General features: G+C 39.0%; 1 protein-coding gene across 1 annotated transcript; it reads right to left on the bottom strand.

The window, feature by feature from the left end:
* Positions 1-210: 210 nt before the first annotated feature.
* dhx35 (DEAH-box helicase 35) lies at positions 211-28,000 on the bottom strand. The gene is made up of 21 exons (XM_079801841.1): positions 27,920-28,000; positions 27,382-27,509; positions 25,028-25,120; positions 23,829-23,906; positions 23,652-23,756; positions 22,905-22,966; positions 20,592-20,661; positions 20,448-20,507; positions 18,429-18,541; positions 18,248-18,344; positions 15,928-16,086; positions 15,555-15,765; positions 12,450-12,574; positions 12,312-12,366; positions 12,045-12,235; positions 11,871-11,948; positions 6,382-6,511; positions 6,179-6,260; positions 6,004-6,075; positions 5,797-5,908; positions 211-1,537 (listed from the first exon to the last, which is right to left on the bottom strand). Exons 1-21 carry the CDS (start codon positions 27,957-27,959, stop codon positions 1,499-1,501), a joined length of 2,100 nt encoding a protein of 699 aa, XP_079657967.1. The 5' UTR covers positions 27,960-28,000; the 3' UTR covers positions 211-1,498.

Here is a 28,000-nt window from a genome sequence, read left to right on the forward strand (position 1 = left end):
ATAATACCACTAACAGCTGAGCCTGAGCGTGGAATATTTAGTAGTGAGGAAATTTCATGAATGGACTTTTGTAACTATTCTCAATTTGTTGTAAGGGGTGTCAATTATGTAGAAATAGTTTCATTTTGTGTTCGTCTATTTATTGTATTCTCATGGCAATGATCTTATGTTAGTTGTTCGAGCATAAAAAAAAAATGACAAGCATCTTTTCCCACAAATTCCTTCTTTATTCTATTTACAAACAGACCCCAGTACAGACTCTGCACATGTATTCACTACGAACATAAGACTTCGACTTTATGCTGCGCGGAGCGAAACAACATTTGGACAAAGTTGCACATCACGTCAGCTTATTAATGATTTCCTGTGAAAGTACGTGAGATTTGTATCGTTTAAAGACATGCAAGAACGTTTAAACTGCTTTCGGCTAAATCTACACTACTCACGGCTACTGAACTGACTACATATATAACCACGGATACTGCCCTGCAGACATTTGGCAAGAAAGTTACCTTGAAAGTAGGATTTTATGTGGTAGATTTTGCTTTCAAAGTTCGTTTCGGACGTAATAAAGGAGTCGTGGGAAAAAGAAACCAACAAGTCACAGTAACATCAAATTGGGAAAAGAAAAATGCCCGATAGCCGAAATATTAGATTGTACAAAAGCTCCGCCTCCACTCACGTGATTGGCACCTCAGCCTTCCAATTAAATGGCACGCCCAGAAATGTGGCGCCATACTCCATTTTGTTAGCATCCATTTTGAATAACTTTACTTTAGTAGGAAATAAGCTCCTCCCTGAGGCATCTCGTTCACTGTGCTATTAACTCACCAAACAACTAGTCATGGCTGATCTTTCCTAAATGAGACCTTACACTATATGATTACACCTATTAACACAGTTTTTTAGGCCAGAGGTGCACAAGGCTACTTTTTAGGAACCTATATATACATATTTAATATTACAAAAATGGCACTTTTTTGTCACATGCTTACAGTGTAACTACAATTATTTGCACATTCCATATACAACAGGAAATGTTCTATGGTTTTATAATATTTGGCACATAATGGTTAAAAGGCCACTACGTTGGAGCTACACAGTATTTCTCCGATGAGGGTTTGGGGGAAAAAATAGCTTATAATAATATTCCGGTTATTATTGAGGGTAGGTGTCCGTGCAGTGTTGTAAAGCTGTACATGTGTATCAATCCATCCATCCAGTCATTCTCCCACTCGCAAACAGTAATCAATAAAATCACAGTCACGTTATTCCAATGGCTCTCCAACTTCACTAAAAAGCTATTAAATAATACAAAGATGACCATGACAGCATAAATATGTCATATACATTTGTATGTACAAAATAACACAGTGTTCCTTTTCGCCTTACAGCTGCAATAAACACCCAAAGTCTGCATGTGTGGTTCCTTTAATTATGGCCTGTTCCTTTAACTGTTGTGTCCATCGGCTCCCGGAGACGGGAATCAAGTGGACGCTCAGAAGACTTTGGCCCGTTTGCTGTTCAGCGACCCGTGCTGCAAGACAAATCAGAGGGACAGAGATGTGAAAAGTGATATTACAGGTCACCTGTTTTTGTAGTGTTGTGTGACCGAACGCATTACAAGTAGGGTTGGGTATCGTTTGGGGTTTTTTCGATACCGGTGCCAAACCGATACTTTTAAAACGGTTTCCGGTGCCGAAACCGATACTTAAAAAAAATTAAAAAAAAGCCACAAATCGAGGTGGATGAGATTAAAGAATGGCTTTTTATTGATTTTTTTTATTATTATTAAAAATTTTAACTTTATTACAAGTTTAAAGTATACTTAAATATATAAATAAATACAAAACACAATTTACTTAACAAATTCAAAGTAAAACTAAAGCCACCTAACCCAACTACAACTAATTTAACACTAAATAACAGTACAATTCAGATGATCAATGCAATCCGTCACAGCTCTAATCGCAAGAAAGCGTGTCAAAATTCTCAAACTGTAAACTGTTTAGCTCATCCAAGAATTTTAATTCCGCACTTACTCACTCTTATGTTGTTTTCGGGCGTTGCGCAATCATTTGAACGTCCGTGTTTAATACAGTATGCGCGTCGTGGTAAATCTGTTCATCATAAACCGTCGTTCGTGTCTCTACAGAAGACTCGGATTTGGATTAGACCGCTCGATTCGTTCTTTTTAAGATGCCTTTATGACATTTATTGGATCGGGAGGAATGGACTTTAAATGGAGGGATAGAAATCCCTCAGGATTCATAAAGAAAATCTTCATTTGTGTTCACATTTTTATATCGTTACTCCTCTAATAGTACTAGCAAAAAACCTTACACAGAATAAGGCACACAACATTTTATTTCATGTTATTCTATACAGTGATAAAGGCTATGACGATTAGCATTGAAGTATAAATATACTTTATTATCATGACCCAAGAAGGCTTGAAGAACTTAGATAAACTATATATTGTCGTAGTCATGTGTTTATTAGTCATGTTTAAATCAGATGGAGCAGCATTTACTGCTAATCACAGAGCCGTGCCTGAATCCCACAGAATCACAGCCTTTGCCAAATCGCGTGCAGTTTAATTTCGATTAATTGAGCAGCCCTAATTGTAAATATAACAGAATTCCCCCCTTCCGCCACGAGTTTGATTGACAGGCAATCTGACCAATCACATCGCCAAATCTGCCGTTTTGTCCGACAAAGCAGTCAGGAGTTAGTAGATTAACGTCGGTGGACTTGAACTTGGAAAAACGGTGTGTATTGACGTCTTTCCGCGGTTGAAACAACATTTCTTTTATTGTTCATTCATCAGATTGTTTTTATTCAGTAAAAACCTGTTTTAGCTTTTAGCTTTTAAGGTGGACATTTTCTTCAAGGCAAAAAATGTAATTCTGGTCATGTCAACACTTGAAGAAATTAAGCATTACGCATGAAATTGATTTAAAGTGGAAGCAAGACATTTATAATGTTAAAAAATATTTCAGTTTCAAATAAATTCAGTTTCTTTCAATTCATCAAAGAATCCTGAAAAAGCAGCCGTTCCTAAAAACATCAGCACAACTGTTTTCAACACTGATAATAATCATAAATGTTTCTTGATCATCAAATCATCATATCTGAATGATTTCTGAAGGATCATGTGACACTAAAGACTGGAGTAATGATGATAAATTCAGCTTTGATCACAGGAATACATTACATTTTACAATATATCAAAAACAGTTATTTTAAATTTAAATAATATTATACTTTTGAACAGTAGTGTACATATTAGGGATGCCACAATTCTCAATATAATATTGAACCGTTCGGTATGGCCTTCACGGTTCAATACGCGTTTGTGAATTGCGGTTTTTTCGGTTTTGCATTTAATTAACTATTTTTCTACAAATTCTATAATTTGACTCCATCCCAATATACTGAACCATGCGAAACACATTCACATCACACGTTAGTGGTGGAGTTATACTCACGGAACACTAGAGTTATTCATAATCGCGAAAGTTCATTATTTGCATGCGTTTTACAGCCTTGCCGGTTAAACATGCGCTTTTCCGAACGCGCGCACTAAACGCTTGTCAAACACGCGATTACTGGACTAAGTAGTTTTACTGCGCTAATACTGTCAAATACACACAAGGTTTACATAAACACAGTCGGTTATGTCTAAAGTGAAAGTAAAATCAGCGTGCGTGTCTAGATTAGAAGTGTAGAGATCTTAAAGAGCACCTATCATGGAATTTTGAAATTTACCTTTCATGTAGTGTGTAACATAGATCTAAGTGAACAAAAACATCCTGTGATAGCTTGAAATATGACAGTGCACCGTATATATAGTTATTTTCTTTCAAAAGTAAGAGTCGACTCGGAGTCATTTTTAAGAATCGTTAGAAGACCGAAGCTTTTTCTCTGACTAGATGACGTCAACTTGTCAAGTTATTTGAATACGATACGCCCACTTATTGCGCTCCAAGACGCCAGTGAAAACTAGAAAACATCATGGAGACGAGACGCCAGTGAAAACTAGAAAACATCATGGAGACGAGACGCCAGTGAAAACTAGAAAACATCATGGAGACGAGACGCCAGTGAAAACTAGAAAACATCATGGAGACGAGACGCCAGTGAAAACTAGAAAACATCATGGCCACGAGACGCTGTGTTCTGAAGTGCGACTCAAAAGCAAACTTCTTTCATCTGCCCAAGGATGAGCATTTGAAGACTAAGTGGCTTGAAGACAAACCATACATCGTCGCGATTGTGTGTTTATTAGTCGTCAAATGTATGTTTCGCGATCTCAGGAAGCTTTTATTATGGACTTCTATTATGGCACATGGTTCTTCTTCGTCTGTCTGTACCATACATGGACTACATGTGCACAGAGCGCCCTCCGGCTGCCAGGATGAATTGAAAACAACACATAAGAGACTCAACAGCTCATGATTAGGCTACATCTGCGCATTTTGAGGAAGTATTGAATAAAAAATACTCCTCTGTTTAGAAATTTGACACAGACATATGAGAATCTATCAATATGTCTCCTCATCTGCACACTTTTGAACTAAAAGCCCTGAGGGATGTTGATTTGAGTCTTCGTGAGGAGAATAGAGGAGTTTTTTTATGAATGAGATCAGCCGAGGCTCATATTACAATCAAACGTACAGACGCGGTTTTCATATTCATAACTCCTGACACATATTAACAAATTACTGTCACTATAAGACTTTGATGGGCGTTCCGTTTCCGAAAATATCTGCACAGACTATACCAATCACAACTGACTGGGTCATCGGACCAATCAGCGCAGATTAGCGTCACGTAAAGGCGGGGTTTTGAAAAGTGAATCACTAAAGGAATCATTTGAGAATCGCTGTCAAAACAGGTAAAAATAAATGCATATTATAAGAAAACTAAAGTCTTTTTTGTCATTGCATGCATGCAAAACTGTTGTTGGGGACTTCTAAAACAATATTTGGAACATTTTAAATGCCATGATAGGTGCTCTTTAAACTGACAACAGCGCAGCTGTCCTCCTTAAAGGGACAGTTGAACACGTGAACACGGAATCCTTAAAGGGACAGTTCACCTCTAAAATTATGTCATTATTTACTCACTCTAATATTGTTCCAAACCTATATTAATTTCTTGATGACAACATTTCTCATTTTTGAGTGAACTATCCCTTAAATGTTAATACAACAACAAAAGACAAAGAGAAAATCACTCACTGCTCTTGACTGAAAAACTAATACAGTAGCTTTAATAAGAATCAGTGTATATTTTATAGTGAAGTCTATGTAGTGTTTTAATTTTTCATTTATTCATTCAATCTCATACTTAAATGCTGCTGTACTGCTCTGAGCTGCCAGTGTAAATCTTTATATACATTTATTTTATATTATACAATACAATAGGAATGTGTCCAAGGGTTTTTTAAGTAAAGTTTTAAGTTTAAGTAAGGTTTTTCAATTATTTTAAGTAAAATAAAGAAAGAACATAAAGAAATTAAAAAACAGTATTTTTTCTCCTTAACCTCTTGCTGTTCCTGTCGCTTAAAATAAAATAGCAAAAAACTGATTTGACAAGCCATCCGAACCGAACCGATCCGAAAACCGTGGTTAAAAACTGAGGTATGTATTGAACCGTGGACTTACTGTATTGTTGCATCCCTAGTACATATTAAAGCGGGCAAACTTCCATTTTCAGTCCAGACAGCAGAGGACGGACTGAACGCGACTCTAGGTCAACACATGTATCCACAAATCCTGTGCGTCTCACCTTGGCCTGTTTGTAAAAGTGAGGAGCCAACTCCACCAGCCAGGACGACTCGACCGCGGTCACGTCCCGCATGTAGTATTTGCTGGTCTGAACCACCTCATTGAAGACGACCCTGAGACACGTCGCAAAACAAACAGTTAACATCTGGTGAAAAAGAAACAAAACTGCAGTAAAGTACAATCTATCCCGTTAGGTTTATATGAATACCATTTTGGGGGCTTTTCTCCATACAGCACCGAATCAGGGTGGATGTAGAGCTCTCTGTCGTCACGTAGAGTCCTGGATGATGTACAGCATTAAAAGAACAACAGTGAAAGTCAGGTGACTACCACTGATGGAGAGGAACTATTGAGGAAACACAAGTACGGATGAATGAACCGACCTGTAGGAGCCGGAGTGATGCATACGGGCGGCATTCGCAAAAAACCCAGACACAATACATCTGAGAATCACATCCGGATCACCTTGAGACAGAAGACAGACATCTCTAAACTCAGTATGACAAACCAATGACAGCGTCTGAGGGTAAAACAAACCGCTAGTATGAAAACATTGGATTCAATGGCCACGGAAACGACAGCTCACCTTCACTGGACGTCCGAGGCACCTTAAACTTGTTGAGCAGGTGCCGCAGCTGTTCCCGTACGGCCACCGCGCGGAGGAGACCTTTATAGTTGAGGAAGTGATCCTGACACCACTGAGAACTCTTCTGATGCTGTGGGAACAAACCTCACACTTTACAGGCTGGACTCAATTTCTAATATCCAATACAAATATCCCAAATCTGTGGTTCTCAACCAGGAGGTCTCCGCAAACTGCCACAGGGGCCTCAAGATGACTTAAAATTACGGCTGTGCAAGTAAATTAAACAATTAGACCGCTTGTAAAATCGCGAAGGCTGCAAATTAATTAACTAAATATACGTGCTGCGTGTTTCATAGTGAAGCACACCACAGTGTTCATTTACACACAAACAGCTCATGATCAGTTTTTTTCAGTAATCACAGTGTGTCTCAGTTCACAGTAAATGCTGCTCTACACGAACTTCATCTCTACAACTGCTCTGAGTTTGTGTCCCTTTAATTGGGAACGAAACATGTGCCAATCACCTTCACAAACTTATGAGAAGTGCTTATAAACCAGCTGTTGTCAACAAAAGAGCAGCTCTAATGGTGCGTTCACACCGGACGCGAATGACGTGATTCGCGCGAGTGATTTACATGTTAAGTCAATGCAGAGACGCGAATAGACATTTTGCGGTGCCACGTTAACCAATCAGGAGCTTGCTCTAGTAGTGACAACAATGAGGAGAACATCTGTATATTAATATCTGGTTCAGACAATATGATTATCACTGTGATAACATTAAATGACGTGAAACACAACCCAGTCTCTTTTTGTTAAATGCAAGTTTATGTTTGATCAATAATACAAAAGTATAAGTAAAAGGTATAATAAGCTACACATGAAATAAAGCAAACAATTCACTCAAACATTCAAAGTCAGTGCTAGTCGGCTACAACTGTAACAAAGTTAAATAGCCGAAAAATAAAAAAGTAATGAAACTTCACTTTGCTCTCAGCCTAAACGATTTGCCAGGGACCAAATTATAGATCCATGAGAGCAAAGATCGCCCGTTACAAGACGAATTATAGCTCGAGACACACCACAGAGAAATCAGAGCCAGTGGCAGACGGCAGAAGGACTGGCCGAGGAAAGTCTGCTCTCGCCGGGGTTAATGAGAGCTGAGCGCCGCTGATCCACTGGAGCTCACAACTCCGAAAATACCAGATAAAATGTTCAAATAGGCGCTCTTTTTATAAATAAACCACAGATTTGAGCTTTAAACAACTACATTATCGACTGAAAAAGTCTTAAAATTACGTTTTGTCACACATTAACAGTAGATTTTAACAAAAAAGACGTGTAAACACAGCCCATGTCAGCCATTTCTCAACGAGACAAGCTGCTGGCAGAAGCCCCGCCCATGACGCGAATTCACGTCTGTTGTGCAGTGAAATTATTCGCGTAATTCGCATCCAGTGTGAACGCCACATAAAGGCTAAGGGCATACGTTTGCATATGTAGATTTGCAGATGCATATGAAAAAATAACGCGATCACCAACATTAAAGGTGGGGTAAGTGCTTTCTGGTAACCGACGTTGATATTTCAAATCACCAAAACAAACACGCCCCTACCGTAAAAGGGTCTCGTCCCTATTTTGATAGCTTCTCCCCACACATGCGTACACAAAACACAGACAACGACTATAGCGGAGTCTGCTGTGCCAGGCCGAGGGTATGATGTCATCAATAAGTGAAAGCAATGTGTGTTACTATGGTAGTCCAGGTCGAATGTTCAATGAAAAAGCCGTCTCTTCCATCCCAAAAACACAAACACAGTTCTCATGAACAACTCGATAGCATGAGCACGAAAAGATGACCCAATGGAAACAAACATATATTTTATTATCTTACTGTTCGGACACACTTTGGGAGCTGACGCTTGAAACAGACAGCGAGGAGGTTTAGCCGCTCCAGGCTTATACAGTGTGGAAATGAATGGGTCTTTATCATTTCTGAAGTGAACGACAATACGATCGCAAATGGACAAGCAAGCAAACATGACACATGAGCATATTCAAGCAAAAGCCAGCATATATTAGTTCTGTGAAACTAAACAAAACCAATGTTACTCGCCTACCGAGAAGAAATAAAGCAACCTCAGCTGATACTTCTTGCCTGATCGTAAGCCTTCTTTTGCTCCACAGACATGTGTTTTTTTTCTGCCATCTCTCTCTTTCTGTCGTCGTTCGGCTAATGTCCGTCCTGTGTGTCGTGTATTTTGACGTGCACTGAGTGATCTCCTCTCCCCGTCATTAGTAGACCAGCCCTTTACTTCTGATTGGCTACAAGTTTGTTTTGGTACTCGGCCCAAGACACTTTTCTAAAGCATTTTTGAAATAACACTTACCCCACCTTTAAACAGCATATAAATCAAAACTGCCTAATGTTACTGGATGAAATGTCGACCCAGGACGAGCTACAGGACTGTGAAGCATCGACTCCATCTGTGTTTTCATCATCATTCTGAATCCCATCCGGACGCAGTCTTTGACAAAAATGTGCTTTTGCTCAGAAGTGTTGCTTTATGAAACTTATAACCACATTCAAGTGTTGATAAAAAGGAATGCATGAAGCTATAATGAAACTTTTTGTTTGTTTGTTTAAAAGCAGAGGCTCTGTTCTTTCGTCATATATTGCATGTTCAGATATTCATACAACAAAATATTCTGGGGGCCATGAAATAATCAAAAATGCTGGCGGTGGCTGGCAACTTTAAAGGGGTCATATAATGCCATTTTTGTACAAGTTAATAAGATTCTTTAGTGTCTAAATGAAAAGTTTGTAATATACTTTAATTAAAAATAATCATTAGTATTGTAAGAAAACACTAATTTTACCTGGTCAAAAACAGCTCTGTTTTCAGCAAGCCATTTCAGTGCATGTGCCCTTAAATGATAATGAGCTTTGCTCACCCCGCCCCTCTGTTTTGTGGCGCGTTTTGACACAACACACGTGGAGTGTTGCCTTGACAACAGTTGAGGGTATATCTCGGATTAAGAAGTGCAACCGTATCAATTTGAACCGAAGTCGGACCCTGAACAAGATGACGGCCCCAACGAAGTTCGACAACTAAGGTTTCTGACGTTTATAACGTTTCTGAATAGTTGGTTATCGTAATGTCACTTTGATCTATCTTTGTACTGGCAGGGTAGCGTAGTGAGATACGAATGCTATGTGTTTACTGATCTATACGTTAGTTCATTGACAGATTGTAGTGTTACCACGTAAACTTTATCACCAGCGTACACAGTTTGTAATAGCCATAACGCGTTGTTCATTATAAACGTGGGATTATGAATTATATTGAGAACGTCATACATCGAAAGGATGCCGTAATGTAACTTACCCTGTAAACTTTAGCCGTATTCATCGTGAAGCATGCAAGCGATTTGCAAAGATTAATATAAAGGTTAATAAAACGTTACACTCACTTCTTCTGGAGGTGCAGCAGGAACACGAATAGTTGGTAGCGACCCTCGTTTATAAAGCAGTCTGGTGAGAAATGATTCGCGCAAACATGAAAGCATTGACGTTGATCGGGGGGAATATTCCCTTCGAAAACAAAACTCAGCTACTGCGTCTTCAGCGGTTCGGTTGTCAAAATGACTGCTGTGTTCGTTATTACACCCAAGAACAGCGTATCAACAATGGCGGACTGATGACAGCTCACTCAGGGCGGGTCTGTGTTGAAACGCTGCTGTCAATCAACAATCGTGGGACCGATTGACTGTGACGTCACACGGTCAGACGGCTCGATTTGAGACAGGGGAAAACATATAAGGAGATTTAAAAAAAACACTGGATGGATTTTTATCATTATAGGATGGTTGTGTACAGGCACTGCCAACACACATTTCCGTACAATCAACTTGTAAAAGTGTACCATTATATGACCCCTTTAACAAAAACGTTTGGTTAATTTTATTTGTTGACATTTAATTTCTGTAAACTTAAATCAAAACGTTGAATATTGTTGTGGACAATGTGGGGCATTGGAGTCAAAAAGCTGGAGAATCAATGCAAAAACTAGGGCTGTCAATAACGATTATTTTTGGAAACAGTCGATTATTGCAACGATTAATTTGTGGTAATAAAACGAGACCTAGGTGAACAATAGCCTTTATAATGGCACAAAATACATATCAATGAGGCAATAATAATTAGTTTGAATAAAGTATCAAAAGCAAGGAAATATATAAATACATAATTTCATGAAAATTATTAAACAGAGCGGACCGGAAATTAAACAGAGCGGACCTGTTTACATTTCACTGCCAGTTGTATATTGTGTATATAACTGTGTATGTGACAAATAAAACTCTTGAATCTTGAATCTTGAATCTTGAAAAATCAAATTCAACTTATGTACATTATGTATTATAACAAATGCCTGGTGATTGCTGTTGTTACACTTTACAGCACATCAAATCCTTGTTTAATATTGACCAAGCAACCTTTAATTCAAATGTTTGCTTAAAGCTACACTGTGTGATATTTTCCCCCATCTAGTGGTGAAAAGGTATATGACCATCCAGTGAATATTAGTTTCGGTTCCTCTCAATTCCGATTTCGTTTCAACTCCTACGGTGGCCGATTTAGTCCAAGATTAACATGGTTTCCAGTTCGACCTCGTCCACATTCGACACGGTGCCTGTGGGATATTCTGTGCGCAGTGGGATGGTTGGAACTCAACTGGCCTAATTATTCGGCGATAATTATTGATGACGATTTCAAAACAAGGCATCATGAAGCTTCGAAGCGTTATGAATCAGTGAATCGACTCACTGATTCATAACGCTTCGAAGCTTCATGAGGCCGTGTTTTGAAATCGTCATCGCTATGCAAGTCGTTATTTAGGGTTTTTTTGCGCACAAAAACTATTCTCGCCGATTCATAAAGTTATTGTAGAACCACTGTAGTGAGATGGACTTTGTAACGACGTCTTTAGTACCTTTTAAGGGTCTTGAGAGTGAACCGTGCATTGTGCCAATGGAGGCCTTTCAGAGCCATCAGATTTACACTAAAATATCTTCATTTGTGTTCTGAAGATGAACGGAGGTCTTACGGGTGTCGAACGACATGAGGGTGAGTAATTAATGACAGAATTTTAATTTTTGGGTGAACTAACCCTTTAAAGCTTTGCGCTTCACTCTGAACCAAGCAGCGCTTATATTTTTTTAACTGAATCACAGCCTTTGTGAACTCACAATAGCACTATGCTACAGTGTGATTTTTCAATGGTTTTAACAGATCGTGCAGCCTTAGAAAGTCTTATAATGCAGTTCAGGGATTCTCATCCACTTCCGGTCTGTTGCCGTTTAGTCAAGGATTTTAAAAAAAATCGCCCACTCTAATTTAATCGAGGAATTGCGGCAGCCCTAAGATAAACCTTTTTTTTACGGAGGTAAAAGTGAATTTGAGTGAGACCAACAGGGCACTCAGTTACCTTTATGAAAGCCTCATAAACGTTCAGCATGGTGAGATGATCCCCCTCAGCCACAGCAAACTTCCTGTGCTCCCGCGCCTGACGTCACATGGACACACAGAAAAAGACCTTTTACTGGTACAAATACATTCAAATGATTCATAAAGTAGAAAAAACAACTAAAAAAAGACATACAGCTGATTTCTTCTGATTGTGTGGCACCGTGAAAAGGTTTTGAATTTGCATCATGGCTGCGATGGTGACGATCTCCTTGGAGCAGCTGAAGTTTCCTGACTCCAGCAGCATCTTGGCGAACATGGGGCTGAGCGGGAACTCGGCCATTCGCACACCCATCGGGTCAGTGAGACGCCCGTACTGATCCAGACCTGTCAGAGGTACATCCGATGAGACAACATACGGACAATCAAGCAGGAATCATGAGAAAAAGCCGTGTTCTTCTACCTCCAAGAGCGAAGAGCAGCTCCAGAGCTTGAACCATGGACTGAGCAGGAGGAGGCTGCGATAGGAACACACTGATGCCATCAGAGTCAAAGTACACATCAAGAACAACGACTGACAAATGTCTTAGGTGGCACTCACAGACAGGAAGCTGAATCGCAGCACATTGTCGATGCCCAGAGCTTTCAGCTGCAGAATGACTGGAGCCAGATTAGAGCGCTGCATCTCCGGCACTGTCGACGCGGGCAGCTTCTCAAAGTCCTCCTCTGAAAGACACAGATGCGCAGAAGAGTAAGATACACTGTTATCATACAGTAGAGTTCAGTGGTGTGCAGTTCAGTACTGTAACACAGTTGAATTCAATTATTTTTAAATTCCAACTGAATTTAAAACAAGGTCGCAAGCTGTGACATGCAACTTCTGTAAGGTTGGTTTTAAGTTATACATGTTCGATACGTTTCATTTGTATACATAAACGCTCGATTTAAAGGACCACTCCACTTTTTTTTGAAAATAGGCTCATTTTACAAGTCCCCTAGAGTTAAATAGTTGAGTTTTACCGTTTTTGAATCCATTCAGCCGATCTTTGTGTCTGGCGGTAGCACTTTTAGCATAGCTTAGCATACATCATTGATTCTGACCAGTCCATTAGCATCTCATTCAAAAAATGACCAAAGACACTTTCAATATTTTTCCTATTTAAAACTTGACTCTTCTACAGTTACATCGTGTGCTAAGACAAACTGAAAATGAAAAGTTGTGATTTTCTACACCTATATGGCTAGGAACTACTTTCTCATTCCTGCGTAATAGTCGCGGATCTTCGCGGCCGTACCATGGCTGCAGCGGCGCAATGATATTACATCGCCTGAAAGTAGCCCAGCTAGGTAACTTTCAATGTGACCGGCACTAAGTTTGTGTAGTTGCAGAGAAAGTTTCAGGCTTGCAGCCGACGAATTGTGTTGTGGATTTAGCTGTGATTAGCCATGGTTCTGTGTGTTGTAAAGGGCTGTGATAGTAAGTCCAAGGTGTAACTACCACCATGTTTCGCAGAATACCAACCAATCATTGCGCTGCTGCAGCCATGGCACGGCCGCGAAGATCCGCCACTATTACGCAGGAATGAGAAAGTAGTTCCTAGCATATAGGTGTAGAAAATCACAACTTTTCATTTTCAGTTTGTCTTAGCACACGATGTAACTGTAGAAGAGTCAAGTTTTAAATAGGAAAAATATTGAAAGTGTCTTTGGTCATTTTTTGAATGAGATGCTAATGGACTGATCAGAATCAATGATGTATGCTAAGCTATGCTAAAAGTGCTAGCGCCAGATACAAAGATCGGCTGAATGGATTCAAAAACGGTAAAACTCAACTATTTAACTCTGTAAAATGAGCCTATTTTCAAAAAAAGTGGAGTGTTGCTTTAATCGAAACTCAGCATATAGGCTACTAGCAAGCTCTTGCCTGCCATCTGAAATCTTGTCTTGGGTTGGTATATAGATCGTCTCTTCTTCTGCTCTTTTTCCTGTTGTGTGTTGGTAAGCAAACAGCGTTGCATTACCACGCGTGCCCCCTTTTGTATTTGAGTATGGATCACCTGTCACTTACTGTATTCGTTGTCTGACTGTATGCACAGAACCTTGACATCTGTACCGTGATGTACCGTTACACCCCTATATATTATACACTAGATTGCCAAAAGTTCTGGGACGCCTGCCTTTACATGAGCATGAACTTTAATGACGTCCCATTCTTAATCCGTAGGGTTTAATATGAAGTTGGCCCACCCTTTGCAGCTCTAACAGCTTCAACTCTTCTGGGACGGCTTTCCACAGGTTTAGGAGGGTGTTTATGGGAATATTTGACCATTCTTCTAGAAGCGCATTTGTGAGGTCAGGCACTGATGTTGGACGAGAAGGCCTGGCTCTCAGTCTCCGCTCTAATTCATCCCAAAGGTGTTCTATCAGGTTGAGCTCAGGACTCAGTCAAGTTCCTCCACACCAAACTCGCTCATCCATGTCTTTATGGACTGACGCTTTGTGCACTGGAGCACAGTCATGCTGGAACAGGAAGGGGCCGTCCCTAAACTGTTCCCACAAAGATGGGAGCATGAAATTGTCCAAAATGTCTTGGTATGCTGAAGCATTGAGAGTTCCTTGTTGTTCCCAATTGCTTCCACTTTGTTATACCACGAACAGTTGAGCGTGGTATATTTAGTAGTGAGGAAATTTCCTGAATGGACGTATTGCACAGGTGTCAACTTATCCACGCTTGAGTTCTCTGAGCTCCTGAGAGCGACCCATTCTTTCACAAATGTTTGTAGAAGCGTCTGCATGCCTAGTGCTTCATTTATACACCTGTGGCCATGGAAGTGATTGAACACCTGAATTCAATGATTTGGAGAGGCGTCCCAATACTTTTGGCAATATAGTGTATATTAGGGATGCACGATATTATCGCCACGACATCGGAATCGGCCGATAAATGCATAAAATATAAAAATCGGCATCGGCTGATATGAAAAAATTATGCCGATATGCCTTGCCGATATGATAAGGTGTTGATACGAGCCTAAAAGGTTATATATATGTAGAGGGGGGCGCTGTTGTTACAGTAATAAAATGAAAAGTAGAATACACAAATAAATTGAAGTTACTTTTTTTTCTGAATAAATAAAGCAGTAATGATGTCAAATCACAAACATGACACTGTTTCAAATTAAATACTTGTATATACAGTTTATTAATCTGTAATAAAATTTTATGAAATGGATGATGAAAAATAATCCAAGGAGCACTAAAATAATTGTATATTTTTTTATTTGAAGCTAAAGACAGCGTCAACTGATGCCATGCCACCCCCACATAGGCACAAACATTAAATCCAAAAATAAAATATTCAGATTACAACTGAATCTGTCTGGGATGAAAAATCACTGACTTTATTATTATTATTTTTAGAGAAAATATACTCTTATTATAAAAATAACTTTAATCTTTAACAAGTATCCTTTTAGCAAGGAGACATCAGAAATCTGAAACTAGAATGAAAAAAAAAATTTTTTTGCTCAAAATGGTGTTTCCAAACAAAGGGAAAAAATAAACATATATCGGTATCGATATTGACATCAGCCAAAATGAGTTGAAAAATATCGGCATATCAAATATCGGCAAAAATCCAATATCGTGCATCCCTAGTGTATATGAAATAAATGTCATATAATATATGTAAATGATGGCACAGTACCTGTGTAGAGACGGAAGCACTTCCCTGCGCGGTTTCGCCCGGCTCTTCCGGCTCTCTGACAGGCGGAGGCTTTAGAGATGGGCGTGACGATCAGTGACTCTATGGCTGTTAGTGGATTATACGCCCTCAGCTTGACAAACGCACAGTCAATCACGAACACTACGCCATTGATGGTGATGGATGTCTCGGCTATATTGGTTGCGACCACCACCTGAAAACATATCCCAGAAACAAACGTCGTCAAGAAGATCCCGTTTAGCACTGGGGGCATATTTACATCTGTGCCGATTCATCATGTTGAACCGTCTAACAGTGAATAGTACACTAAGCGTCACTGATGACTATGGTTGAATCATCTGTGATCACGCTGCACCTTTCTGACAGTCGGGGGCATCCTCTCGAACGCTCTCATCTGTTCGTTATAGGGCAGGCCCGCGTACATGGGCAGCACACACAGGTGCTTCTTCATCCCGTAGCGGGACAAAGTTCGGGCCTGTTCCTGGAGCAGAGACACCACCTTCTCCACCTCTTCCTGTTGGCAGATTAAATGGCAATGTTTATCTTGAACTGAACACACAACCGTAAAGCAAGTACGGTTGAGCCGCCATTTACCATACTTGAGTGCTCTATGTGTGTTCACTAATCTTTGGGGGTTTGGGGAGTAACAGAATTCATGTAATGGTGTTACGTAATCAAGATACAAATATCTGCTAACTGTAATTCGTTATAGTTGCATCAAAAAACAAAGTAATCAGATTACAGTTACATTTTGTAAAATATGGGAATACTTTCAGAATTACAGCGTTTTCACGTAACACTAAATTGGCCTAAATTAGTATTTTGACATAGCACTAAATTGACAGTAGAGATGCCCAGATCGCGGTTATATCTGTGGTGACTGCAGATCATCCGCAGGTAGGGTTGGGCATCGTTTTGATTTGAACGATTCTGATTCCGATTCCGATTCTTAGTTTCGATTACGGTTCTTTTCGATTCTCGATTCCGATTCTTTGAGGGGTGGAGTCACAACATGTCACAGGCTCATTTCACAGAGGAAAATTGTATTTTGATTCAATAATGAGTTTTAGTTTTGGGACTTTCTCCGCTGGCATTTTCACTTGCTTTGCTGCAAAGGTGAATGGAGTTTCACACCGAGTCCTGGTTTAACAATAGCATTAACAGCAGTCATATTAGGACTGCTACTAGCGTGGGCAATTTGCGTATAGCTACATTTATCTACGAGGCGGAAAAATAATTTCAGTAACGTTGTTGTTCACCACAATTCGCAATTGGTCAAGGGCTTTGTTATTACACTACAATCACTTACCTGATTATGACGAGGTGGGATAATGTTAGTTCACCCTGAAATGAAAATAAAGCCATCTTTTACTCACCCAGCTGTTGTTCAAATCCGCGTGTTCCTGTGTGTGCGCACTCCAAGCCGCAGTAGCCTCGTGCAATATATATCGCGTTTTTTTCTATTGAGCTTGATTTCTCAAAATGGTGCATGTGTGTGTGTTTGCTTATCCTGGGTGCAATGAAAACAGTGCGATTTATTATATTAGGCATGAGCGCCGGCGGCTGCTGACGGCTCATAGTGTACACAGAGGAGCGCGCTCAGAATAACGTCCGAGCTCAGTGTTTTGACTGAATAATACGGTTTCTTTTTCACAAAACCTTATAGTGTGCCCCCTGAACACTTTCCATATGGCGCGCGTCTCCCTGTATCGTTGCGTGATACATTTGTTTATTTTTTGTAATGTTTTAGCTGATCGCCATTCACTGCCATAATAGGAAGGAGCGCGTGCAGGAACAGTATTTTAAATGTCATAGGACATAGGGCACTGGGACAACATCAGGGTAAGTAAAAAAAGGCTTTATTTTCATTTCAGGGTGAACTATCCCTTTAATAACGTTGGTTAGCGCAGGGTTGCCTGAGGAGGACAGACCTGCGCAGCATTTCAAAGACGCTACACTCGTTAATTTATACACCACGTATTTGTAGTGCATCCTCCCGCGCAAGAAATAAGTTTGTCATATGTGTTGCACTGTGCCGACCCAGGCTTTTTTTTTTTTAAGTGAAATAAAGCCACACTTTTGAGCGCCGCTTACCGTGCTCCATGGCTGCAACAGAACAAACGGGTGCGGCAAGCACTTCCGAAAACTTGCACGTTTGGAACCGATGATCGGAATCGAAAACAAAATTTCTAAACGATTCCAATGGCATCGTTATTTTTAAAACGGTTCCAAGTTGGAACCGGTTCTCGATGCCCAACCCTATCCGCAGGTCAAGAGGGCCAAGTAATACAAAAATAACATTTTAATTATTTGGGATACGGCGAATACGGAGTTAGTTAAACTCAATGGACTCCGTCACTGCCATTATAAAGCTTGGAAGAGCCAGGACATTTTTTAACATAACTCTGATTGTGTTCGTCTGAAAGAAGAATGTCATATACACCTAGGATGGCTTACGGTTGAGTAAATCATGGGGTCATTTAAAATTTTGGGTGAACTATCCCTTTAAGAAACACTAAGAACAATAATAGTGCATTATGTCAAAATCAATGGAGCTTTTTTAAAAATCACATTATGGCCTTTTGAAGACCTAAACAAATCAAATAAATGCTGCATCCCAGCACAAAGCTACACAGATGTCAATATTTTCTCCCAGCTCGCACACACACACACACCTGTCCTGTGAGAAACGCCAGCACGTCTCCATCCTCCTCCGTCTCGTGGATCTTCAGCACGGTCTCCACCGTAGCCTTCACGTAATCCGGCACAGGACTAGACACAAAAACATTCTCCTCAGTTTCATCCTTCACAGCACAGACTCATTCCTCACGGGACTGACCATATGTAAACCTGCACCTGACAGTGTAGAAAATATCCACAGGGAACGTTCGGCCCTCGACCGTCAGAATGCCACAGGTGTCTTTATTTGGGTCTCCAGTCTCATTTAGGTTGAAGAAATCTTGAAATTTCTGTGAGAGAAGCATTATTAGTAGATTAACACATGACTGTTACAGATCTGAACCACGTCGCTCCATCTGTCAGCTCCACAACCAACCTTGTCAACTGATAATATCGTTTTTCGGCTAAATATTTCAAAAATAATACACACTGTTCCAAAGTTTGGGGTTGGTAAGATTATTCCATGTTTTTCTGCTCACCAAAGCTTCATTTATTTGATTAAAAATACTGTTTTCTATGTGAATATATTGTAAAATATCATTTATTTCTGTGAATCAAAGCTGAATTTATCATCATTACTCCAGTCTTCAGTGTCACATGATCCTTCAGAAATCATTCAGATATGATGAATTGATGATCAAGAAACATCTTGATAGTTAAACATGATAGTTTAATTAATAAGGATTAATATAGGCCTACTGTTTTTTGTAGGCTAAATAAAGAACCCATATATATTAATATAAAAAGTTGCGAATGTCCTTCGGAAGCAAAGCTCTTGCGTCTGCTGTTTTGGTTTCGGTTTGTAAGCCTATACGAATAGAACATGCATGAATATGAGAACATAAAGTGCAGGACGTGCTTTATGTAAAAGAGTTATTAAGCGCAATGAGCCATGAAAAAATCATAATGAATCATAATCTAATCGAAAAGTGAAGATTCACAGTTATCACTAACTGTACAAAGTTTGAGACTGACCTGTTCACTTGGTAGGGCATTAGATTTACTTTACAAATGTTACACAGTGAGATTTTCTATGGATGTTTTATATATTAATGGATATATATATAGGCCTATTAATGACATTTTCTACCGAGATTTCATTTTACTAATAAAGTTATAGTCTACAAATCATTAGAGTGAACTGACTTAGTAAATCAAGCTCTTGTGGTGCCCCCATTCGTTTCAATGTTTCACGCTTTTTGGACATGCACATCATAATAAATAGACTTGTTTTACTCTAAGAATTTTCCCATAAATCTGTCTTATATCACTGAAAATGGGAGAATCTTAGCTTTTATGTGGTATATGGCACGTAGTCAGAACAATAATGGTTAAAATGTTTTGCAATTTTAAAAATAAGCTTGATTTTAAAATTGGAATTTCTCAAAATCATGATTTTCTGAGGCTGAAATTCAAATCATTTTTGACATGGTCTTACTCAGTCAATATTAAAGATATCAAGGTTATATTTCCACAGAATGTTCTTTATATTATGTAGGATATCACCAAAATCACCAAAAAATGACTTTAGCTGGGTTTTCACAGACAGGATCACATTTAATTAATCTAATATTTAAAAAAAAGTGGCGGAAACGGGCTTCCATACTATTTTAACCTGAAATACTGCAATAATTAAAACATTTTTTTTACAAAAATTAATTTTTGTATAATTTTCAATGGCTAAAATACACCATAATTATTGCATAAATATTAAAAAATACCATCAAATCATCTCAAAATACAAAATTATATTATTGAAATATTATTGAAAAAAAATAAATTACATTGGTTTTACTGGGGTGGAGAAAGTTAAATTTGTAGGTGTCCGGTCACTTTTGACCGGGAAGACAACCAATGCAACCCCTAAACGAAGAGCACCAGAGGGTTCAGTAAAACAGGGCACACACACTGACCTTCAAATGAACTGCTAATCCTAGAGCGTCACATACTTTTGCCATTTACAGATAATGTAACATTTTCCTGAATAATTAAATGACCAAGTATAATATTTTGTCTCATTTGTTTGATTGGGTTCTCTGTCTATTCTTAGGACTGTGGAAATCTGATGATGAATTGGGTATATAGAAAGGCTTTATAGAGAGAAATAATATAGAAAGGGTTCACAAACTTCCAAGCTCTTACAAGTCAGACTTGAACATACAATGTGCTGTAGATGGGGTCAGAGGTCAGACTTACCTTGGCATCCAGAGTGGCTGAGGATACAATCAGACGCAGGTCTCTCCGCTTCTTCTGAATCTGTGAAGAGAGAGAAAGCGATGAGCGGAGAAATCCCACAGAGACGCCCATCCGACAGAAGATCCAGAGCAGCGAAAGCCTCACCTTCTTCAGAAGGCCGATGGCGATGTCCGTGTACAGCGTTCTCTCGTGAGCTTCATCCAGCATTAGCACACTGCAACCAAACAACACACACGTCTGAATGTGCCATGATATTAGGGGTGCACCGATCCGACTTTTTCAATCCCGATACCGATGCCTGGGCTTTGTGTATCTGTCGATACCCGATCCGATACGATTGTTGAATTAACAATAAACTGTATATCTTCCACCTTATACCTTCCTTGAAGAGACTAAAGGCACCAGACTTTACTAACTAAACATAACTAAGACAAAATAACAGATGTATGTATTCAACAAGTGTTGAATTCTTATTTATTTAAAAAACAATTGTGCATTCAAATCTAAAATAGAATGTAATCAAACTTCTTTAAATAAATCAAATGCAGCAGTGGAAACAAAAAACAGTGTATTGGTCAAACATACAATAGTAATCTGACAGTTTCCAAACATTTTTTACACTACAGATAATTGTTTTGGTATTTAATCATATCAATATTAAAAAAGTAGCATTAAAAATGAACAAATAGCCAAATTTTCTGCTATATGCAATTTAATACAAATTATCAGCTAGCTAATAACAACTTTGTTCTGGTTTCACCTCACTCCAGTCTAAATGATTGTAGGCTAGGCCTATTTATTTTACTACACATTGTCAGCAGAAATAAGCTGAAATACTGTTGATAAAAATAATTCTTACTACCCACTCTTGCTAAAGTGGGTAAGCACACTTGTGTTCTCATTTCAGTTGCGTTCTGAGTAAATCAATAAACTGATTCGGGAGTTCAGTGTTGGACGGATCAGTTGTTCTAACCAGTCGTGAAAATGATTCGGTTCAAAGGAGTCATATAGGTCGCGAATCGGACATTAGCAGACGCGTTGTGTGTGAATCCCGTCTGTTAGAACATCGCGAAAGATTTGTCAACACACAGAAAACACTTCATAACCGGATAGGATTTGTTTCCCGTTTATTGAAAGTATGCTTTATGTCAGCTGGTCAGAGAAATAAGACCCAGAGAGTGTGTGCAGGAGAGGAGCTCTCTGATCATTCACTCAGTCACAACGCAGCATCTATTCTACATCACTCATAAATCACAATAACTCATCAAATTAGGCTTTGGCGGAACAAAAATTTGTTTTGGCGGCCGCCAAAAAGTGTTCAATTCAGGAAAAACCCTGACTTTGCAGTAATACCACCTCCCCTCGAAACATTTAAAGGGTTAGTTCACCCAAAAATGAAAATTCTGTCATTAATTACTAACCCTCATGTCGTTCGACACCCGTCAGACCTCCGTTCATCTTCAGAACACAAATGAAGATATTTTAGTTGAAATCTGATGGCTCTGAAAGGCCTCCATTGGCACAATGCACTTTACACTCTCAAGACCCTTAAAAGGCACTAAAGACGTCTTTACAAAGTCCATCTCACTACAGTGGTTCTACAATAACTTTATGAATCGGCGAGAATAGTTTTTAGTTTTTCCCTAAATAACGACTTGTATAGTGATGACGATTTCAAAACACGGCCTCATGAAGCTTCGAAGCGTTATGAATCAGTGAGTCGATTCAGCAGTTTGACGGTTTGACACGCGATCCAAATCATGAATCGACTCACTGATTCATAACGCTTTGAAGCTTCATGAGGCCGTGTTTTGAAATCGTCATCACTATACAAGTCGTTATTTAGGGAAAAACTAAAAACTATTCTCGCCGATTCATAAAGTTATTGTAGAACCACTGTAGTGAGATGGACTTTGTAACGACGTCTTTAGTACCTTTTAAGGGTCTTGAGAGTGAACCGTGCCATTGTGCCAATGAAGGCCTTTCAGAGCCATCAGATTTACACTAAAATATCTTCATTTGTGTTCTGAAGATGAACGGAGGTCTGACGGGTGTCGAACGACATGAGGGTGAGTAATTAATGACAGAATTTTCATTTTTGGGTGAACTAACCTTTTAAGTTACTTTGCAAACATTGTAAACAGCCGACGAACTAGTGGCAACTAGTGGCGTGGCAAGTGTGAAATATCTCCTCCACACAGCCGACTCTCTGGCTCGCTCAATGTTGCTTCTAGCATGCGACACACGTGAAGCTGACGAATGACGGAGGTTCTGCTGCGACGAAAAACAAACAAACAAAAAACACCTGATCGGCTTGTGGATCTGTTCATTTTTCCGATCCCCGATCCAGCTATTTTGTCAGTATCGCGGCCGATATCCGATCCTAATATCGGATCGGTGCACGCCTACACGATATCTCTCTGTACACCCCCGCTGGCAGACGTGTGGTGGCTTTACCTGTATTTCTTTAACAGCGGGTCAGACATCATCTCCCGAACCAACATCCCATCCGTCAGAAACTGAGAGAGAAGACAACAGTGCACATCAGAAGGCAACAGTACACTGCAAAAAAAGCTTTTCTTACTTAGTATTTTTGTCTGGTTTTCAGTCCAAATATCTAAAAAAAATCTTACATTAAGAAGCATTTACTAGACAAGCAAAAGTTTTTGTCTTGTTTTGGGGGAAAATAACTCAAAATGAAGGAATAAGCAAAATAATCTGCCAATGGAATAAGCAAAATAATCTTAATTCAAACAGAAAACAAGATTATTTTGCTTATTCCATTGGCAGATTATTTTGCTTTTTTTAAGCAAAAACTCCCATCATTTTGGGTTATTTTCCCCCAAAACAAGACAAAAACTTTTGCTTGTCTAGTAAATGCTTCTCAATGTAAGATTTGTTAGATATTTGGACTGAAAACAAGACAAAAATACTAAGTAAGAAAAGCATTTTTTGCAGTGCTGTTTGAATTAAGATTATTTTGCTTACCCCATTGGCAGATTATTTGGCTTATTTTAAGCAAAAACTACCTTAATTTTGAGTTATTTTCCCCCAAAACAAGACAAAAACTTTTGCTTGTCTAGTAAATGCTTCTCAATGTAAGATTTGTTAGATATTTGGACTGAAAACAAGACAAAAATACTAAGTAAGAAAGCATTTTTTGCAGTGTAATAAAGGCCAATGAATGAACATGAGCGCCTCTACCTTTATACGAGTGGCGTGTGGGTCAGAGCAGTCGTCAAACCTGATGGTGTAGCCCACCTCGTGCCCGAGAAACGCCCCTCTCTCCTCCGCAACGCGACTGGCCACCTGTGTGCACACGTCACAGACTTCAGCAGGCGTTCAGGACCAAACATGAGCTGAGGAGAAGGGCTTACGTACAGATGTGGCCGCCACCCGTCGAGGCTGAGTCACTCCGATCACCTTCCCTTCCGCCGCCCATCCCGCCTCCAGCAGATACTGCCACACACATGACCACATCACAACACACTCTTTACAAGCACACCTGATAACCAGGGGTCCATTCTTCGTACGTCGCTAACTCAGTTAGCTGGATTTGATTGTTGACGATTTGGCATGATCTCGGATTGTTTGGTTCCTCGAAGCTCATCCTGGACTTGCTGTCATAGCAACAGCTCCGTAAGCTTAAACCTGCTCGAGCGGCTTATTTCATGTAAACAGGATTAGATTGCATCTTGAGGTGATACTTAAAATCTGTCCCAGCCACTGCTACTTTATTACAAGAGTTCATTACTGAACCAGGGGCAATAATAATAATTTTAAATAATAATATACAAATTTTAAATTGTTTATGAGAATGTATAATGTTGTGTATAACAGGCTACTATAGACACAGCCACTTGATTGAGCGATGTATTTGTGATGGAATAATTGCTTTATAATTTTATTGGAGGTTTACACACATGTTGTACAGTTACTCTGAGCCGTGCATTAATTTAAGTGATCACAGATATTATGGGATGGCTTGATGCAGCACAAGAGAAGATAATTTGATCTTGACCCTTAAGAAACTTTAATACTGTCACGTTACAAATCTGCTCCAAATTGAATTACAAATTACATTACAACATTGAAATAAAAATGTAAAGGGTGTACAAATACTGTATAAAATCGTGACTATAAATAATTGGTAATCATGTTAAAAAAAACATTTAGCATTTATCTATTATAACTTTTATGTTGGTTTGGTGGTTTGGCTGTTTCCTTATAAAGGTCCAGAAATTCGTGGGGTTTTTATTGTATAATTTGTCAAGTTTTTTGCCAGGTGGCTTTTTAATTATATGATGTCATTACGTTGCTGTCTTGACGCCAGCCAATCGCTGCATTGCTGATCGTGGTTTCGAGTATCGATGCATCTGCCCTCTTCAGGGAACACAAGAACGCGCAGTGATCTTAGATCATTTCATCCAGATATTTTAATCCAATCCGCAAATTTGTTTGAAGAACCAAATTAGCCAGAGATCAGTTATCAGGATTAGAAGATCTGGGATCTGTCAAATCATCTCAGATGTAATAAGCAACGTACGAAGAACGGACCTCAGGGCAACTGACGGACAAACCTGAGGGATTTGTGTGCTTTTCCCAGATCCTGTTTCCCCGACAATCACCACAGTCTGGAAACTCTCCACCAGATACAGGATGTTGTTTCTGTGCTGGATGCAACAAACAAACATCATTCATCAATACAGACACTGTGAAAATGTAAAGCGTTGGGGAAAGTTGCTTTTTAAAGTAATGCATTGCAATATTGTGTAAAGGCGGGCGTATGCTGTGTGAGTTCGGACACTCGGGAGGTCGAGAGCCATTATGAGTCAGTTAAAGAGATCATTCTCATTTTACAGGGAACTATCCCAGGATTTACTCACCCTCAAGCCATCCTAGGTGTTAGGGGTGTAACGGTACACGTATTCGTATTGAACCGTTTCGGTACAGGGCGTTCGGTTCGGTGCGCGCTTGTACCAAACGGTTATGAATGCAATCCTTAACAGTTAACAGTCGGCTTATTTAAAACGCGAAACACACTTCAATCCGAGTCCCCACATGAACATATTGAGTATTCAGTCCATTTTATCACGAAATTCAAACGATAAATGCCGTTTTAACGCTCTATAATGTGACATGACTGATAGACGCGTATCTGTTCAACTTCAAGCGGCAGCGCGCGAGTGAACGCGATCATCTCTTCTAAAGAATAAACATAAATTAATATCTTAAGGTATGTTGAGGATACATTACAACTTACTTAAACGTATCATATGTCGTGTAATCGCTCCATCGGTGTTTCAACCGCGGAAAGGCAATAAAACAGCTTGTAAACAATGTCATGTAGAATCATGTTTACCTCAGAAGTCATTCAGTGTCCACAGCTGTGAGTTCACTAGAGAGATTAACTCTTTCACTGAATACATGCACTATATTAGCCTATAGAGTCGTTATATTAGCCTATATATATTCATTATATACTACTTAGCCTGTTAAGTGATGTCTTTATTTAATGTATGTTTAAATAAACCTGATTATATTTCAACAATGAATTGGAGAAAAAATTATAATAATTAGATTTAGAAGTTAATGCAAAAACTGCCTTATGTGAAGCGAGTGTTGATTATTATATCTAAAAATAAATAGCAACTGAATTTAGGCTAATAGTTTGGGCTCTGTTGTTAATCTTTAATAGCAGGGTTTCCCCTATACATTTTTCCAGCAGCGGTGCTGTTACGTGCCGGACATGCACCTCCGTAATAAAAAAAATAAAAAAAACATCTTAAACCATGACTTCTGGCAAGTTTTGTGGATAGAAATGGACATTTTGAACATTAAAATCCAAATGAAACTTTTCATTAGTTTAAAAGGTGACTAGCTTACAGCCTATTTTACTTCACTAACTTCTTCTTCAGAGAATAGAAAAACGGACATAAGATAATTTTTCAGTGCACCAAAACGCCGATATACTTACATGTACAATTTTGGCTGCATTATTTGTGTTTACATAATATATATGTGTGTACTGTTTATAATTATGTATATTTGAAAACACACTGCTTCATGTATATATTTAAGAAATATTTGCATGTATATATAATCATATAATTTATCTTATAAATAAATATTTTATATAAACATATTTTTGTTAAAATGATACATGAAGCAGTGTGTTTTCAAATATACATAATTATTAGGGCTGTCAAACGATTAATCGCATCCAAAATAAAAGTTTGTGTTTACATAATATAAGTGTGTGTACTCTGTTAATTATTATTTTTCATGTATTCATGTATATATTTAAGAAATATTTGCATGTATATACTGTATATACATTTATATAATATATAATATATATAAATATAAATGTTTTGTATATAAAAAATAATATTTTTTTCTTAAATATATACATGCTTGTGTGTGTATTTATATATAAATAATAATTAACAGAGTACACACACATATATTATGTAAGCACAAACTTTTATTTTGGATGCGATTAATCGCGATTAATCTTTTGACAGCCCTAATATGCGATTAATCGCGATTAATCTTTTGACAGCCCTAATATGCGATTAATCGCGATTAATCTTTTGACAGCCCTAATAATTATACACACAGTACACACACTTGTATCATGTAAACACACAGTTTTATTTTGGATGTGATTAATCGATTGCCCAGCACTAATATTAATAAATACAGGTATGGAAATACAGATATTGACAGGACATCCAATAATTGTATTAGGACCGAATGCAATGATTTAATGTATATTTGTTTCTCCTGAGACATCCACAGAAGATATATGTACATGTTTTAATATTTAGACCACTATTATTGATTGCTATCAGGATGTGAAGGGAGTTTCAAACAGTATTGCCAACCCTAGCTTATCCACACACACACACACACACACACACATCTGTACCTTGAAGACGGGCAGCCTCTGCCTCTGTTTCTCTATGGAGAGAGCCGTGTGCGGGTTGAAGATGATGGGCGAGCCGGTGGTCTCAGTGGACAGATCTCTCTCCTCACACACACCTGGAGCCTCTGAGCCTTGAAGAGAAACACAAACACATCAGCCATTCACACACACACTGACAGACAGGAGCTCCATCTTCACTGTCATGCATCAGTGGATTCAGAGCATTCTGGACAAAAGCATCGCATGAACGAGAGAGCAACGAGTCTGGGTCAATCTAATGCATTATTATAGTGAGAGATTTGTGTGTGTTGTGTGTGTGTTGTGCTGCTGGGATGCACGTGATCGCGTTATATAGTCATGCAGCACTGCAGTAACACACTATACATCAAATACACACTAACACTGCACAGAAATCAACACTCAGCTCAGCGCTGCTGCTTCTGCAGCAAACGGTCACTGTGTAGTAATATCACCAGACAAAATAAGTGTATGTATATATATATTAGTATAACTATAACACGATACACGATATGAATTTTACCGGGTTTCCAGAATTTCATGGTGTTGTGGGGCGCCGCCATGATGCTACGTCACTGACCTCGGTGGTGTCGCGCGCGCGCGT

Source organism: Gobio gobio (genome assembly GCF_949357685.1).
Source record: "Gobio gobio genome assembly, chromosome: 21".
Lineage (NCBI taxonomy): Eukaryota > Metazoa > Chordata > Actinopteri > Cypriniformes > Gobionidae > Gobio > Gobio gobio.

What these genes read in the sequence shown, in the direction of transcription:
- dhx35 (XM_079801841.1), bottom strand. Translation starts at nt 27,959, where the DNA reads ATGGCGGCGCCCCACAACACCATGAAATTCTGGAAACCCG. An exon ending in TGCCCCCGACTGTCAGAAAG is followed by an intron (nt 15,766 to 15,927) that starts GTGCAGCGTGAT and finishes ATATGTTTTCAG; the next exon opens with GTGGTGGTCGCAACCAATAT. An exon ending in ACAATCAGAAGAAATCAGCT is followed by an intron (nt 11,949 to 12,044) that starts GTATGTCTTTTT and finishes ATGTGACGTCAG; the next exon opens with GCGCGGGAGCACAGGAAGTT.